General features: G+C 37.3%; 2 protein-coding genes across 3 annotated transcripts; one reads left to right on the top strand and one right to left on the bottom strand.

Annotated features, from left to right (window-relative positions):
- Positions 1-584: 584 nt before the first annotated feature.
- On the bottom strand, positions 585-8,607 carry stx7l (syntaxin 7-like). Of its 2 annotated transcripts, XM_032585734.1 has the most exons (10): positions 8,509-8,607; positions 7,027-7,119; positions 6,852-6,921; positions 6,545-6,635; positions 6,330-6,467; positions 4,999-5,039; positions 4,810-4,900; positions 4,639-4,711; positions 2,588-2,670; positions 585-1,774 (listed from the first exon to the last, which is right to left on the bottom strand). In XM_032585734.1, the coding sequence occupies exons 2-10, from the start codon at positions 7,109-7,111 to the stop codon at positions 1,679-1,681; spliced, it is 768 nt and encodes a 255-aa protein (XP_032441625.1). In that variant the 5' UTR covers positions 7,112-7,119; positions 8,509-8,607; the 3' UTR covers positions 585-1,678. The 2 variants fall into 2 exon arrangements, with proteins under 2 accessions (XP_032441625.1, XP_032441624.1); XM_032585733.1 differs by lacking the exon at positions 8,509-8,607 and having other exon boundaries at positions 7,027-7,373.
- Positions 8,608-9,969: 1,362 nt separating this feature from the next.
- On the top strand, positions 9,970-12,547 carry leg1.1 (liver-enriched gene 1, tandem duplicate 1). Its single transcript, XM_032584601.1, has 8 exons — positions 9,970-10,353; positions 10,455-10,541; positions 10,633-10,706; positions 10,796-10,900; positions 11,383-11,501; positions 11,774-11,915; positions 12,000-12,096; positions 12,187-12,547. Exons 1-8 carry the CDS (start codon positions 10,056-10,058, stop codon positions 12,336-12,338), a joined length of 1,074 nt encoding a protein of 357 aa, XP_032440492.1. The 5' UTR covers positions 9,970-10,055; the 3' UTR covers positions 12,339-12,547.
- The last annotated feature ends 1,279 nt before the right edge of the window (positions 12,548-13,826 follow it).

Raw genomic sequence — 13,826 nt, 5'->3', positions numbered from 1 at the left:
AGTCCGGCCATAGAGATGCTGCAGCTGAGGAAAAAGAGTGTTTAATGGCAAAAATCAAAAAGGTTTAGAAGATGGAGGTGGTTATGAAACCGCGGCAACACCATATTGGTTTTACAACTGTTTAAATGATATACAAGATCTGAGCTACAATCAAATATAAATACAATCAAATGTAAATAGCAGACAATGTTACTGTAGAGTATCATCTCTGCCACATTGAGCTGTTGGCCGTCATACAGCAACAGTCAGAGGCTTTTTCAGATTCATTGCAAGACTGACTGCAACTGGAGATCCTTCACCAAGAAGATTCCTCTAGATATGAATCGATGACATTTAATATCCTTTTTGGATGCAGCAGTTTTTCTATGCATCTCCACCAAGTTTCATCAACCACACAGACCAACATTTTCATTATCTGAACAAAAACAGCATTAAAATATTTCACTCCATGGGTGATGAATCTACTGCATGTGATTTTCACCATCTGAAATGAGTGATAACTATCAAACCTTTTCACAATATACTTAATTTCTGAGATGTCTATCTGTATGCAGTTTTTCTATCCAGTGACAGGGAATCTGCACTCAATTTGTTCTGTAATTTATTGAGAATTACAATCACATCTTAAACCTCCATATTATCATACATTGGAAAAAGATTTTACAAAGGCATTGGAACATTTCTGAAACTGTGGCATTAATGTCTGTCTTTTATTACAAGACTGTACATATAATATCAGGCCTTCATGGGCTTTGGCTTACGTTTGGGATTGGTCATGTACAGTATATGATACAACGAATAATAGGTAGTAGTCCAATTAATGGTCATCACACAGTTTCTACTGAACTACAGTACCGTAATTGGATATTTTCTTTTACAAATGAATATGAGATCAAATCAACCAAAAAAAAACAAACAATTATTGTAAAGGTGCACAGGAGTGTCAAATGTCAGTGGGTTAAAATAAACCACACACATATAAAATAAAATAAAAGGGGAAAAAAAAAATTCTCAGAATTGCTCAGCCCTCACCAGGTGAATTATGTACAGGATGGACAGTATATACATTATTTGACCAAGAAAAACTTGTTTAAATATCTATTTTTGATTAGAAATAAAGAACCTAAGGAACAAATCTTACCTCTATTGTCTGGAATGTTAGACAGCTTTATATTTTAATTTTAATTTAATGTGTTAAATATAGCTCAAACTGCTAAATGTGCATTCTCAAAATCATTTCAATTGCTGTACACATTCCTAACTTAAAGCATAGCAGGTATTGGGTGAATCTGGTTTGTCTGAAATTGTCATTTATAACCTGACAGGAAGAAGGATGATCAATACTTACCTCCATATTAATTCCAAGACTATACCAAGACGCTATCTATAATCTATATAATCATTCAATTCAAAAGAAAGACTCGGAAAATAATTGTGGCATCACTTATTAAATGAAGCAATAAAAAGGAAAAAAATATATATATCAACACTGTATCATCTAAATCAAATGATTCACTTAAGGCCACCTTTCACAATAAATCTACCATCATTGTCAAAAACAAGGCAAACAAATTTTGTAATAGGCCGACGAGGGTAAGATAGACAGACAACTTAGGATAAGAGGGATTGTGTTTCATATTTTGTCACAGCTGACAACATCAACAATAAGAGGAAGGTCTTATTTTCTGAGAGAGCCCCAAATAATAAGTCCTATTACGACACCAGCAACGGCCAGGACTATCAGCAGGATGCAAATCTTCTTCCGGGAGCTCCGCTGAAAAAAAGGAAGCAAGAAAATTAAAGTTTCTTGGGGATTATATGGATCAAAACTAGTTTTTTTGTTGTTGTTTCTTAAATTAAAATGCATGATACACATTTTACCCTTTATTTTGAAATTCCACATTTTTAACATCTGCTTTTAAAATCTGCGCCCGATTCAACAGTGTGGCAAAGAGCTGATTTGTTTTGTTTTCGACATCCTGACAAAGCTGGCAATAACTTTGGAGCCATCACATTTAGAAAACTGGTTCATTTGAGTTTAAATCCAAAGATCTTTAAATCACTTTGTGCTAAATGATATTACAATGTCACAAGATCAGGTCGAAATTTCAAATCCTTTATCCAAGAACTTTACGTCCAATTTAAAATCCAGAACTGAAATGATCAAGAGGCTAAAAAAGGCAATGAAATTCCCTGTTTGTATTCATGAATGTGTCTACAGCTTTCAGTAACTTAAAAAAAAAAACCCCAATATGATTAATAAGTAGAACACAAACAAAAAGAACATTTCAAATTTTACCCAAATGTCTTGAAAACAAAAGTCTAATTTTGTAGCTTTAAGACTGTTTAAGAATCCTGCAGATGGATGATCCACAATACTTAGTAGTGAGCGAGCTTCCTTTTTTCTGTGCCGTTATTTATGAAATCACAGTGACTAATGTTGTTGCTTCACAAGTCTCCCTCTTATGGGAGGGAGAGGTGATCCTACACTCTGCTTCATCATGATTAAACTGATGTTTTTAATATTAAAAGCTACTTCTGAGCTATTCATCTCAGTTATGTATGTTCTTTTTGTTTTATACTTTACCTGATATTCTGCAGCTCTTGCAAGTTGCTGTTGGCCAGACTGGACATGGGTATCTGCACTCTCCACGTTGGCTTCTATACTGTCTGCAAAACACAAAACATGCACACATACAGTATTTACACCATTTTCACATCATATTAGTTACTAGAGCTGAACATAATCCTAAACCATAAACCAGCTTTATTAACTCCAAATTTCCTAGACTCATTGTAGAGAAAACAAGTGAGCTGACAACTCAAAATCAGCTTTACCAACTTTTGCCAACACATCAGCAACGACACAGACTTAGTCTTCTTTGCATTTTTGTCAGTTGGAGTTGTACAATATATTGAATCCTAATTTCAGTGTGTGCAAAATTGAAATCTCAGGACATCTTGGATGCAACATTTCACATTTTGTTTGCTGATAATATATTTGACGAGTTGGATGAACTTTCAACTGTTACGTTTTTTTCCCCCCACAGCTGATATACAGTACAGACCAAAAGTTTGGACACACCTTTTAATTCAATGGGTTTCCTTTATTTTCATGACTATTGACATTGTAGATTCACACTGAAGGCATCAAAACTATGAATAACACATGTGGAAATATGCACTAAACAAAAAAGTGTAAAACAACTGAAAATACCCCTTATATTCTAGTTTCTTCAAAGTAGCAACCTTTTGCTGTGATTACTGCTTTGCACACACTCTGCATTTTCTTGATGAGCTTCAAGAGGTAGTCACCTGAAATGGTTTTCACTTCATAGGTGTGCCCTGTCAGGTTAATAAGTGGGATTTATTGCCTTATATATAGTCATGAAAATAAAGAAAGGTGTGTCCAAACTTTTGGTCTGTACTGTAGATCTTAGTGATCGAGATGCTCAAGCAATAGGAGAGTGGTGGAGAACAATAAGATAGTAACTTTATGTGTCCCTTCAATCATGGAGCCTTTGTTTAGATCAGGGGCCTGAACAGAAATAAAAAGGATGCCATTATTGTTGGGAATATTCTCTTTATGACGTAATTTTTGTCCGTTGGGTGCAATCTATGTGCGTTTTTAACAATGTTTTCCATTTAAAAAAAAAAAGAACAGTCAAATGAAGAAAATGTATTAATTCTCTTTGTGTAAAAGTTTGATAATTTTCTTAATATTTAAGCTAAATACAAAAATAAATGTGTTTTTTAACTTAAAAAAATCTTATGATTTTTAGTGTAAAAATAAGCTAATTTGTATTATGTTGCCTTTTTGGTTATCAACTAATTTTGTTCAGCTGGATAGAAGACAAAAATAGCTTTCAGGGTTTTAAAGGTTGCTGACACCTGGTCTACATGAAATTTGAGAATTTTTTATATTTAAAAAATCCTATATGAAGAAGGAAGTTTTAAAATTAGCAGAGCCAAACATACTGACACTCCTAACAATCTCTTTAAAAATGTAAGTGAAGCTTTTCTGATTTATATTTTACATTTTGAGTTGATCAGAGTTTCCAGCATTGTCTAACTAGTAATCCATAATGTTCTGTTTCTTTGTGTACAAACACACAAAGACCTGTTTTTAAGCCACAGGTCACTACGGTGAAGGACCCATATTTTATTTTGCCAGCTATCAACAATGGGCATGATGGAAATGGAGGAGTTTATTTTTCCAAACATCACTGTTAGACAACTGCAGCAAAGAGTGTCAGCTTCGGGTCAACAAATCTTAATAACGAGCTTTGCTAAGCTCTACTGGGATTTTAGCTGGAAACATTGAAATTTTCAGGTACAAAAATTCCAGATGGGATTGGCAGGAAGCAAAGGATTAAAAAGTGGGATTGTGTTTCTACTTATAGGTATAGCCATATGTGGGTTGCGCTTTTACCCCTGTGCCACCACAACACCTGGAAAATTACTATTATCCATGGGACTAGGTTATGGTACGTATTTTTAACTTATTCTATGTAATTTGCCAAATTTTATTACATTTTTTGGGAGTAAACAACCAACAAAGGGGCTCTTATTTCTTGTTCTTCTGTAGTTTAGCCTTACAACAGAAGAAAAATGACACCAAAAATAACTGATACTCACCTATCATGTCTCCCTGCTCATGAACCATCATGCCCAGATCCTTAAAGATGTCATTTATGTCTGTGATGTCGGACTAAATTCAAAGAACACAAGGCATGAGGTGCTGCTCGCATCTTTGGCTGCTAACACACAGAGCTGAGGAGTCACGCTCGCTTCATGTGTGAATCCTACCTCCAGCTGCCTGATGGCCGACTCCCGCTCCTGGATCAGCCTCAGGTCTTCTTCGGTGATGATCTCCGCTTGTGATTGCACCTGGGAGTAACTGCGTGGATGCATGCACAGAAATGTTTACTTTAAACTTTTACTACAATGGCAGCAGCAGAAGGAATATGAATCATTATTAAAAGCTTCTGACTCAACCTTGGAGGTGCATTTCCAAAGCTGTCGTCAGGCTGACCTCCCTGTTAAAAAAATAAAAATACATATTTAAGTGCCTTATTTTGAAAGTTTGATCAGAGAGCAGTTTCCTTAAGCCAAACATTGATTCAGTAAGCATAAAGTGTAATCTCTATAAAGTGCTTCATCAAATGTACCCTCATGTGGCATCAGCACTGCAATTCCTAAGGCGCTACGTAAAGCAGAAAGTCACTGATCCTGCTTATTAAAATGAAAAATGTCGGTACAGAGACTTCTCTGTCTGGTGAGATAAGCGAAGAGGGAAGAGAGTTGCCAAGCAAGTTGGCTCCCCCAAAGGAATCCAAGTCTAAACACAGTACTGCATGAGGGAAAGGGAACATGAGAGCCGCTTATAAAACTGAACTTCTCATACATCTGGTGTTATATAAGATTGTTACAAATGCTTTTTAGGGATGTAAGACGAGCCAAGTTATTTTTGTTTCAAAGATGACAGGAGTCCAGTTAGATGTCAAGTCCAATTTCCACATTTCAGCTAAATCTTCTGTGAGATGGTTGAGAAGTTAGGTGATTTTATTCAAGATGAGTTTGCACTTTGTCAGGCCCCAATTCACAGTGTGCCAGCAGCAAAAAGCAAATAGACATCTACTTGTAGCTTTCTTGGCCGTCCGATCACATTGGCATGGCGACAACTACATCTGCATTAAGCCGTTTCCATAGAATATGAGGAGAGTTCCCAGACATCAGTGATTTGTTTCTGAGCCTCAACCAGCAGTTCCAGAGCTTACTGTGGAGGAGGACACAAATTCACTGTATCGTCAAGTATACATTTTGCATGAGTTTACCCGTGTTCAGCATTATATCAACAGCTAGAGGGTCTGAAACTGAAAACACTCGTGCTGCAGAGCTCAAAGTAGTTTTTTATGAGTTGTGTTGCAATTTTTGTAAAATTATATTATAAACCTCAAGAGTTTTCTGCTCCTGTTTTGTTCTCACTTCTGAAGAAAGCACCATATACAAAGACACTGTTTCTACTTGACAGTGTGAAATACATGCAAGTAAACTGCAGTATAAAAATCTCCCAACTTCCTCTGATTATTTTTTTGGTAACTATAATGTACAAAAGGGCACAAGTCATGAAGAAAACAACTTTGCTGCTGAAACAATGTTCACAACAGTAAAATAAGACCAAATCTATTATTTGTACCATTACAAATGAGCTAAAAATGTCCTTTTGAACATTTAAAACAATGGAATCTCTACAGGAACACTAAAAGCTGCTCAGAAGCTCTTAAACTTTGACGGTCATCCATCCAGTGAGGAGGCCTCTTACTCACCGACAGTCTTGAGCTGGCTCGGACCCGAGCCACAAACTCCCGCTCTTTGTCGGCCGCCTGCCGCTGCGTCTTCTGCAGGCTGTTCAGAGCAGTGGAGAAGTCGTTCAGCAGCCGATCTTTCTGTAGCTTCCTTTGCCGCTAAAGCCACCAAAACAGAGTAAAAAATTACTATTATGATTTCTCACAGGTCAAAACAGCCATTTAAAAATGTGTACCTGATCTGGGCCAATAGGAAGGGAAGTGAAGACTTTCATCAGTTTGTCGGTGTCTTTTGCCAGCTGGTTGCCTTGCTGTTGTTTTTGTTGACTATTGTAGAAAAAAAGTATTTATTTATTATTTGAAAAAAAAAAAATCCTATTGTGGTTCTAAGTTAGAAGGATTTATTTTATCTACATAAACATGTGTGGGTAGGATTTTCCGTGGTACCTCAATGTACTTTTAGTCAAATAATTTTACATTAAAAAAAAAGAAAAAGAAAAAAAACAGACAAGCAACATCTCCAACTAAGCCTAAATTACTCACAGCGTCTGTCTGAGCTGGTTGCTGTCCTGGTCAGTTCCCAGCAGGAATACCGCTCTCTGCAACTCCGAGGCTGAGCAAGAAGGGAGAAATAAACATCACAATCTCAATTCTGTGATTCAGAAAAGTGGTTGTAACCTCAATAAGGGCGCCGCTGATGATAATGTGTCTGCATTACTCAGCACAGTGATCCTCTGGATGTTGGAGCTGATGTTCTGGACCAAAACATTGGGATCCTCCGGAATCCCAGCGTGGTACGCCATGGCGAAAGCTGCGCTGACACACGGCAACACAATCAGAGCTCATTCATGAAGTCACGCTGAGATCTCATTACCATAGCTACTGCGCTCTGCTGCTCTCGTGACTAACACATGACAGTAGCTTTTAGCATGTAGCCTTCATCTGTGGGAATATACACGGGAGTTTTCAGTGTCTACTGTGGTGTAATACCAGCTATAACTTCAGATGTATGTGGATCATCTTAAGAAACAGTTAAGAAACAATTTCATTGTTTTTTTTTGTGGTGACACCAATTGATTATGTTCTGTGGTTTATCTTCATTTTGAATATATTTATTTTAATGTATAAAGGTCCCAAACACCTTCAATGTTCCAATCTTATTTTGAACAATAACTGTGAAACACTAAAAACTTGGTTAAACTGCAAACTGCTTTTGGTCATTTTGTTCCAAACTGTCTATTTTTAAAACAATAACCTGTCTACAACACAACATTTTACTTTTCTTTTAAACTAGATAAAACCAGAATGAGAATGTTGGACTTAAAAAAAAATTGATTTCAGTACCAGCCAGTAAAAGGCTGATTGGTGCATATCACTTTTTTTTTTTTTTTTTTACAACGGACTTTAAACACAACAGCAATGGTGACCAATGTGCAATAAAAGCCGGTCAAAATGTACCATAAAAGTTATTCAAAATCAGCAGTCAGACCAACTACGTTTTACAATAACACAACATGAGTTTACACAAGGGAATGTGTAAGATGCAAACAACTGATTAAAGCACACAGACTCAGTGGCGCCCACCCACAGAAAGAGACTGCTTGAATTAAAACAAGTAAGGATTAGTTTGGTTTCAAGGATTTATCTGCTACAGTGTAGCCGGGTTGGGCCAGAGGAATCACAATGTGGGTCAGCCATGCACACTTCCTGTAACTTAAGGGAAGTGAGCCAGGCCTGCTGGGAACCAGCTGTTAACCTGTCGCATCCACCTTAGACAACCTTTCTGCTTCTTAGTTGCGTAATATTTCTCCCCTGACGTCATTTACGTCTCATTTTGTGTCATTTTTTGCAATGTCGGCGTGTCCCATTGGGAGCACAAGCAATGCGGAAATCACTCGAGGGATTTAAATCTCAGGAAAACGGGACAAATTCAAACGACTTTACCTCGCATGTCAAAAACGAATAGTTATTTTAGATGTAGAAACTATTAGTAGCAAACGCCACCAGCTGACACGAACATGGAGAGTATAAAAGTGAGTAATAAAGTGCATACTGCATTCCGTTTACCGAAGCCTCCATATTAACTTTCGTTTTGCTGCTAAATAATAAAGCGGCGATGTAAAAGTGAGTTCTAGTCCTAATATGTGGGCTCTGTCACTGCCAGATTCGGCTCGGTTCTGGAGAAGTTTTAGGACTTTACCTTCGTTGAGACTCGCAGCGGTGGTGTGTGTTTCCTGATTTGGAGCCACTCCCCTGTCACATGACGCCGTCTGCGCTCAGCCGTCACATCACCGGCTGGTCTTTAATATATATAGGCACAAAAACTCTCAGAAGCAGCAAAAAGAAAAAAGAAAAAAATTGGTCATAAAATGAAGCCCCATTCTAAAAGCTTATCAATGTAAAATAAGCAAAATAGGACATTTAACGAAATCCCACGTTGATTTCTGTCAAAAAAATATATATATATATTTTTAGAACGGACTTTAAAAAATATATACATATTTTTTTTAATTTAAAAAATTGAGGGAATGAACTAACGTTTTAAAATGTATACAAGAGACTTGGGAATCCATGCTTTCCTGTTTCGCCGCGCAACAAATATAACGTGACACAGAGGACTTTCCACTCTACAAAATGGGAAAGATAAGAGCACATTCCATTCAACTAAGATGAACTTGTGACATTTAAACAAACAAACAAAAAAAATAAATAAATAAATAAAAACAAACAAAAAAGTTGTTTATAGCATGCAGTGTAAAGGATACGAGGAGAAGTGAAAAAAAATCCCAGAAACTCCATGTAGTTAAAGTCTTTTTTTATATATATTGGAACTCATTTAAAATATTTGTTTTAAATATTACATTATTTCTGAAACATTAAATCTCGGGGGGGGGGGGGGGGGGGGGGGGGCTTAGCTTTTAGCCATAATCATTGAAATAACAAAACATATTTGAAGGTATTACTTTGACCTACCTAAACAACATTTGCTTTACAACCCTGTGTAACCGCTGGCTGTTTTGTGAGGGTTTTTTTTTTTTACAATCTCAGACTCTGCAGGAACATTCTGAGCACTGGTACTTTGGAATTAGTGTTGACATGCTCTTTAAAATACATTAGATAACACCACCTGTTCTTACATGCCGTTACGAGCAGACAGGTGCAGTGTTAGCACATCACAGTTTAGTAAGTTTAAGCAATCAATGGATCAGTCTGTCATTAATCATTACATAACCTCTGACAGACTATGATCACCTAAATGCAAACAAAATGTGGTCCTGACAGGTTGTATCGGCCCGACAGATCATCCTTTTATGTGACGATGCTGGCAGATCTGGTGTGGGTTTTAAAAGTTCCAAATCATGGAGGCGTTTTTGTTTTCTGTCTTTCTCTATGGAACCAAATGGTTTCAAAAGCCAGGGTTCTTCATTGTTTTTCTTTTGCTAAAATGTGTATTTTAAATGCTCAAAGAGACATAACGTGGCTAGTTGTACTTTGCACCATGCTGTGTCTGGGTATTTGGACAGTATTGAGCTGTGTGCACTCGAATCCGCTTATCTTTTTGTCTGCAAGGGTCCGTTGACCCGCGGGTCACCAGGCTGTAGCATTAAATTGTGTGTGTTTGCTTTTCATGTTAGTTAGAGTGTAGAAATGTGAACAGCGAGAGTACATAAACCCTGCTAGCTCAAACAGTAGTCAGTCCTGAGTGCACACTCTCAGCTCACTTGTTCTCCATCACCCAGGACAATCATGTTGCGCTTCACGGCCCTTGGGCTCCTCCTCGCTTCGGCGGTGACTTTAAGCAGCTCTGCTGTTGTTCTGGAAAATGGCCTGCCGAACCTTTGGTCTCAAACCGCCAGCCAAGCGACTGAACTACCTACGCAAGATGGGATTCTGACTCCCAATCCTTGGAATTACCTAAACCGCCAGAGTTTATATCGTCTGATGATTGCAGGTACAGACCCTTACCTGACCTACATGGGGACAACCCAGACTGAGAATCCCTTTTGGGGGCTGGCACTGCAGCTTGGATGGATGCAAACCTCAGGTAAGACAGTCTTTTGTTTCTTCTTAGATTGTGTTTTTATTATTTACCAAATGCCCCCAAACACCGGAAAATGTCATAATGTAAATCTGCTGCTTCTGTAGGTCGCCTTGCCGACCCGTCCGGTTCAACAACCTGTGGTCTACAAACAGGAGACGCCATGTGTATTTCACCCGAGAGTTTTTGGGGCTGTAAGTGTAACAAACGAAATCTGAACACAAAGCACTCACAGAAATCACTGCCCATCTCTGCATTCTTTCTTTCTTTTTTTTTTCTTTTCAGGTATGAACTACTTCACCTCAACATTCCCCTTCCTGTCTGCTGCACAACAGGGTTTTCTGGGAGAAAACATTCAGGTTTTGGGGCGAGGGGAGGGTTGTCACCATACAAGATGCAAACTGAATATTGATAATGGTGGATACAATGACTCTTGTTATGTTTCCAGCTCAAGCTGCAGGTGCCTGCAGGTGTAGAGGGCTTTTGTACTACCTACACTGAATGTTCAGCTAGCTACTCTGATGCCATTACCAAGTGGGATGCTTTCTTCCAGGTATTAAAATGACTCCGGAAATGTACTGACTGTTGTTTGTGTACCTTAAACTACCAACACTTTCCTTTTACTAAGCTTTCCAATAATATGCAGTATTATGCGAAGACACATTTGGGCGTAACCTTTGCTGTCTTACCTGGCTTGTGGAGGGTTTCCACGACAACATTAAAGCTGTCTTCCCATGAGTTTGAAGGCCGCAATATGGCAATAACAACATTTCCATTTTGAAAATCCCTTTTTTAATTGGCATAATGTAACATTCAAATGTTTTTAGCTATAAGTTTAAATTATGTGGATGTAATGATAATCAAAAATAACAGAAAGAAATGCTTGAAATAAATCACTCTGTGTGGCATGAATGTATATTATGTGCATTTCTCATTTTTTTATTTGAGTGACCTAAACACTTTCCATATTTGATGATGTTCCAAGTTATGGAGCTGTACCTGTATGACTTTAATGATCAACACGTGTCTTTTAAGGCTCTTAAGCCAACATCGGAGTCAACTCTACCTGACAACGAGAAGAAAGACTCCATCCTTGGTCTCTACTGGACAGCTCAAATGGCTACGACTTACTCCTCTTCAACATGCAGTGTCAAGTAATCCATCCATCCATGAATTTGGATGTTGGCCTTTCCATGGAATTTGCATGTTACACGATTTAGTGGATGTTCAAAAATTTTAACAATTCAGTGAATACCACTTATGATATTCGTTTTTACTCAGTTTACTAATTGCAGTTGTCTATCTCTGAAAAAAAAGAAAAACTTAATAGAAAATCACATTAATCACATGCTAAAATATCTTCAGCCTGAATATTTCCAAATATTTTATCTTTCCTTGTGTCATCTCCTGACTTTTGTTCCTTCAGGAAGAGCCACTACTCCGCTGAGGAGCGGTCATTTGCAGACAGCTGGTTGGACTCTGCAGAGTATGTTGCGGCAGCTCATTTCCACTCTAACCTGGAAAAGTCTGTGCTGTTCCTGAATCCTCTGCCAAGCCGAATTTTAAGGGTACTTACATCGTCACTGACGTATTTATTTCAACGTCTCCATTTTGCTGATTATTCATCTATTGTTTTTCACTCCCGTCTACAGGCGGGAGATGCATCTCCAAACATTGCTGATCTGACTGAAGAGGAGAACTACTCACTGACCATTTTCTCCTGGATGAAAAACATCAATACCATTCTTGGTAGGACACACAATCACAAACAAAATGGAAAACATCTCCAATTTGGATCACTAAGTCCCAAAGGTTGATAATGATCTCATCTTCTACCAGGTGGATCAATGGTTCGCATGTGGAAAGGGGCGATGTGTTCGGTGACTACCAGAGAGAAAGGCAAAGAGCTGTTGGAGCAACTTCTAACAAATCCCAGCTTCCCCACAGCCACTTTCCTGTCCTTCATCACAGAGATGACTACCGCCTGCTGAGATGAACACAAAAATACAAAATCAGGAAAAACTGTGACATCAATATGATCACAGTTCCTTTAGCGCCTAAAATTTTGTTTTTTTTCATGAAATCAGGAGGAAAACCTTCACTACAGGATGTTGAGCTGCTCTGGATCAGAGCAGATGTTCTTCATGTAAGCCGTGTCAGTTTATGTAAACCCTTAAAACATAAACAAGTGAATACTTTGTCTTTATTTGATTATTTTGGAATGTTGTCTAGAAAGTCAATACTGGAAAGGGATGTCCTGGTTAATGTTAAAAAATAAATTTAGTTTAGTTTATTTAGGTAGTGCTGATTCACAACACGTTGTCTCAAGACACTTTAAGAAAATTATTTTTACAACCGACATGTTCACAAAAGGACCGTTCAGAAATACAGAGTAACCTTTTTTTGTGTTGCAATTGTCATGAGATTTTACATGCAAGGCAGCCATATTGGATTTTAGGGCAACAGTCGTAATTTCAAAACGTTGTACTTCCTAATGTGCTGCTTATTTTAAATGTTTTGAGAACCACTGACATAGAGATCTTCAGTAGCTCATTACTGACCTCTGGTGGTAATGTACAAAAAATAACACCATGTATCTCTTCAAGGAAAATTATGTGTATTTTAGGGAAAGTATGATGTATATATGATATATTTAATACATACGGACATAAATCCTTCATTGACCACTAACAACATTTCTAACAGGAGTTATGGAGAAGTCTTTATTCAGACACAAATTTAACAATTTACATTAACAAAATGCTGCACAAAATTTCATTTAGTGAAATTATTATACAAAAGAACACATTGACTTATTTTTTTTTAAAAACACAGATTTTATTAGCCATAAGAAATCTTTCGTTGTTATTAATATACTAATTCTATGCTACAGTTTGATTGTCCGTGGAAAGCAGTATCAAAAACAAACACACAATAACGAGACACAAATACAATATTTATTTTTTTCCTTTTTTTCTTCCTTTTTTGGTGCTTATTGGACAGACTTATTTTTAGACAAGCATTAGCTTTGTCACCAGTTTAGCTCAGTAGAAAAACAAAATTTCGGCCGAAGAGTTTTAAACGTCTAGTGAAGCATTTCACGTACAACTAGAGCAAATGTTGTTATTTTAAACAGACAGAAATGCATTAAGAAGAAACTTTTTTTTTTTTTGAGAGCCTGAGGTTAAAATGTATACTTCCACATTGATTAATTTAAAGCAGTGGCATCAATAAAGTAAAAAACAATCCAGAAAAAGGATCTAAAATTATAATAAACTTTCTAAAGGTGTAACATCTTACATAACTGTTCACACACAGACATGTCAATATATGGGCAGTGGGTATTGAGCACATGTCTTGTTAAGCATGTTGAAATGCTGGATTTGTGAATTTTGGTCTTCAAAAGACTAAACAGAAGACTGCAGTTAAAAAGCGAAATATTCCAGATAGTTGCTTGATCCACACATCCCTTCAAACTC

Source organism: Xiphophorus hellerii, chromosome 15 (assembly GCF_003331165.1).
Source record: "Xiphophorus hellerii strain 12219 chromosome 15, Xiphophorus_hellerii-4.1, whole genome shotgun sequence".
NCBI lineage: Eukaryota > Metazoa > Chordata > Actinopteri > Cyprinodontiformes > Poeciliidae > Xiphophorus > Xiphophorus hellerii.
Note: the sequence above shows the minus strand (reverse complement) of the source record. Positions and strands in the feature narration are given on the sequence as shown.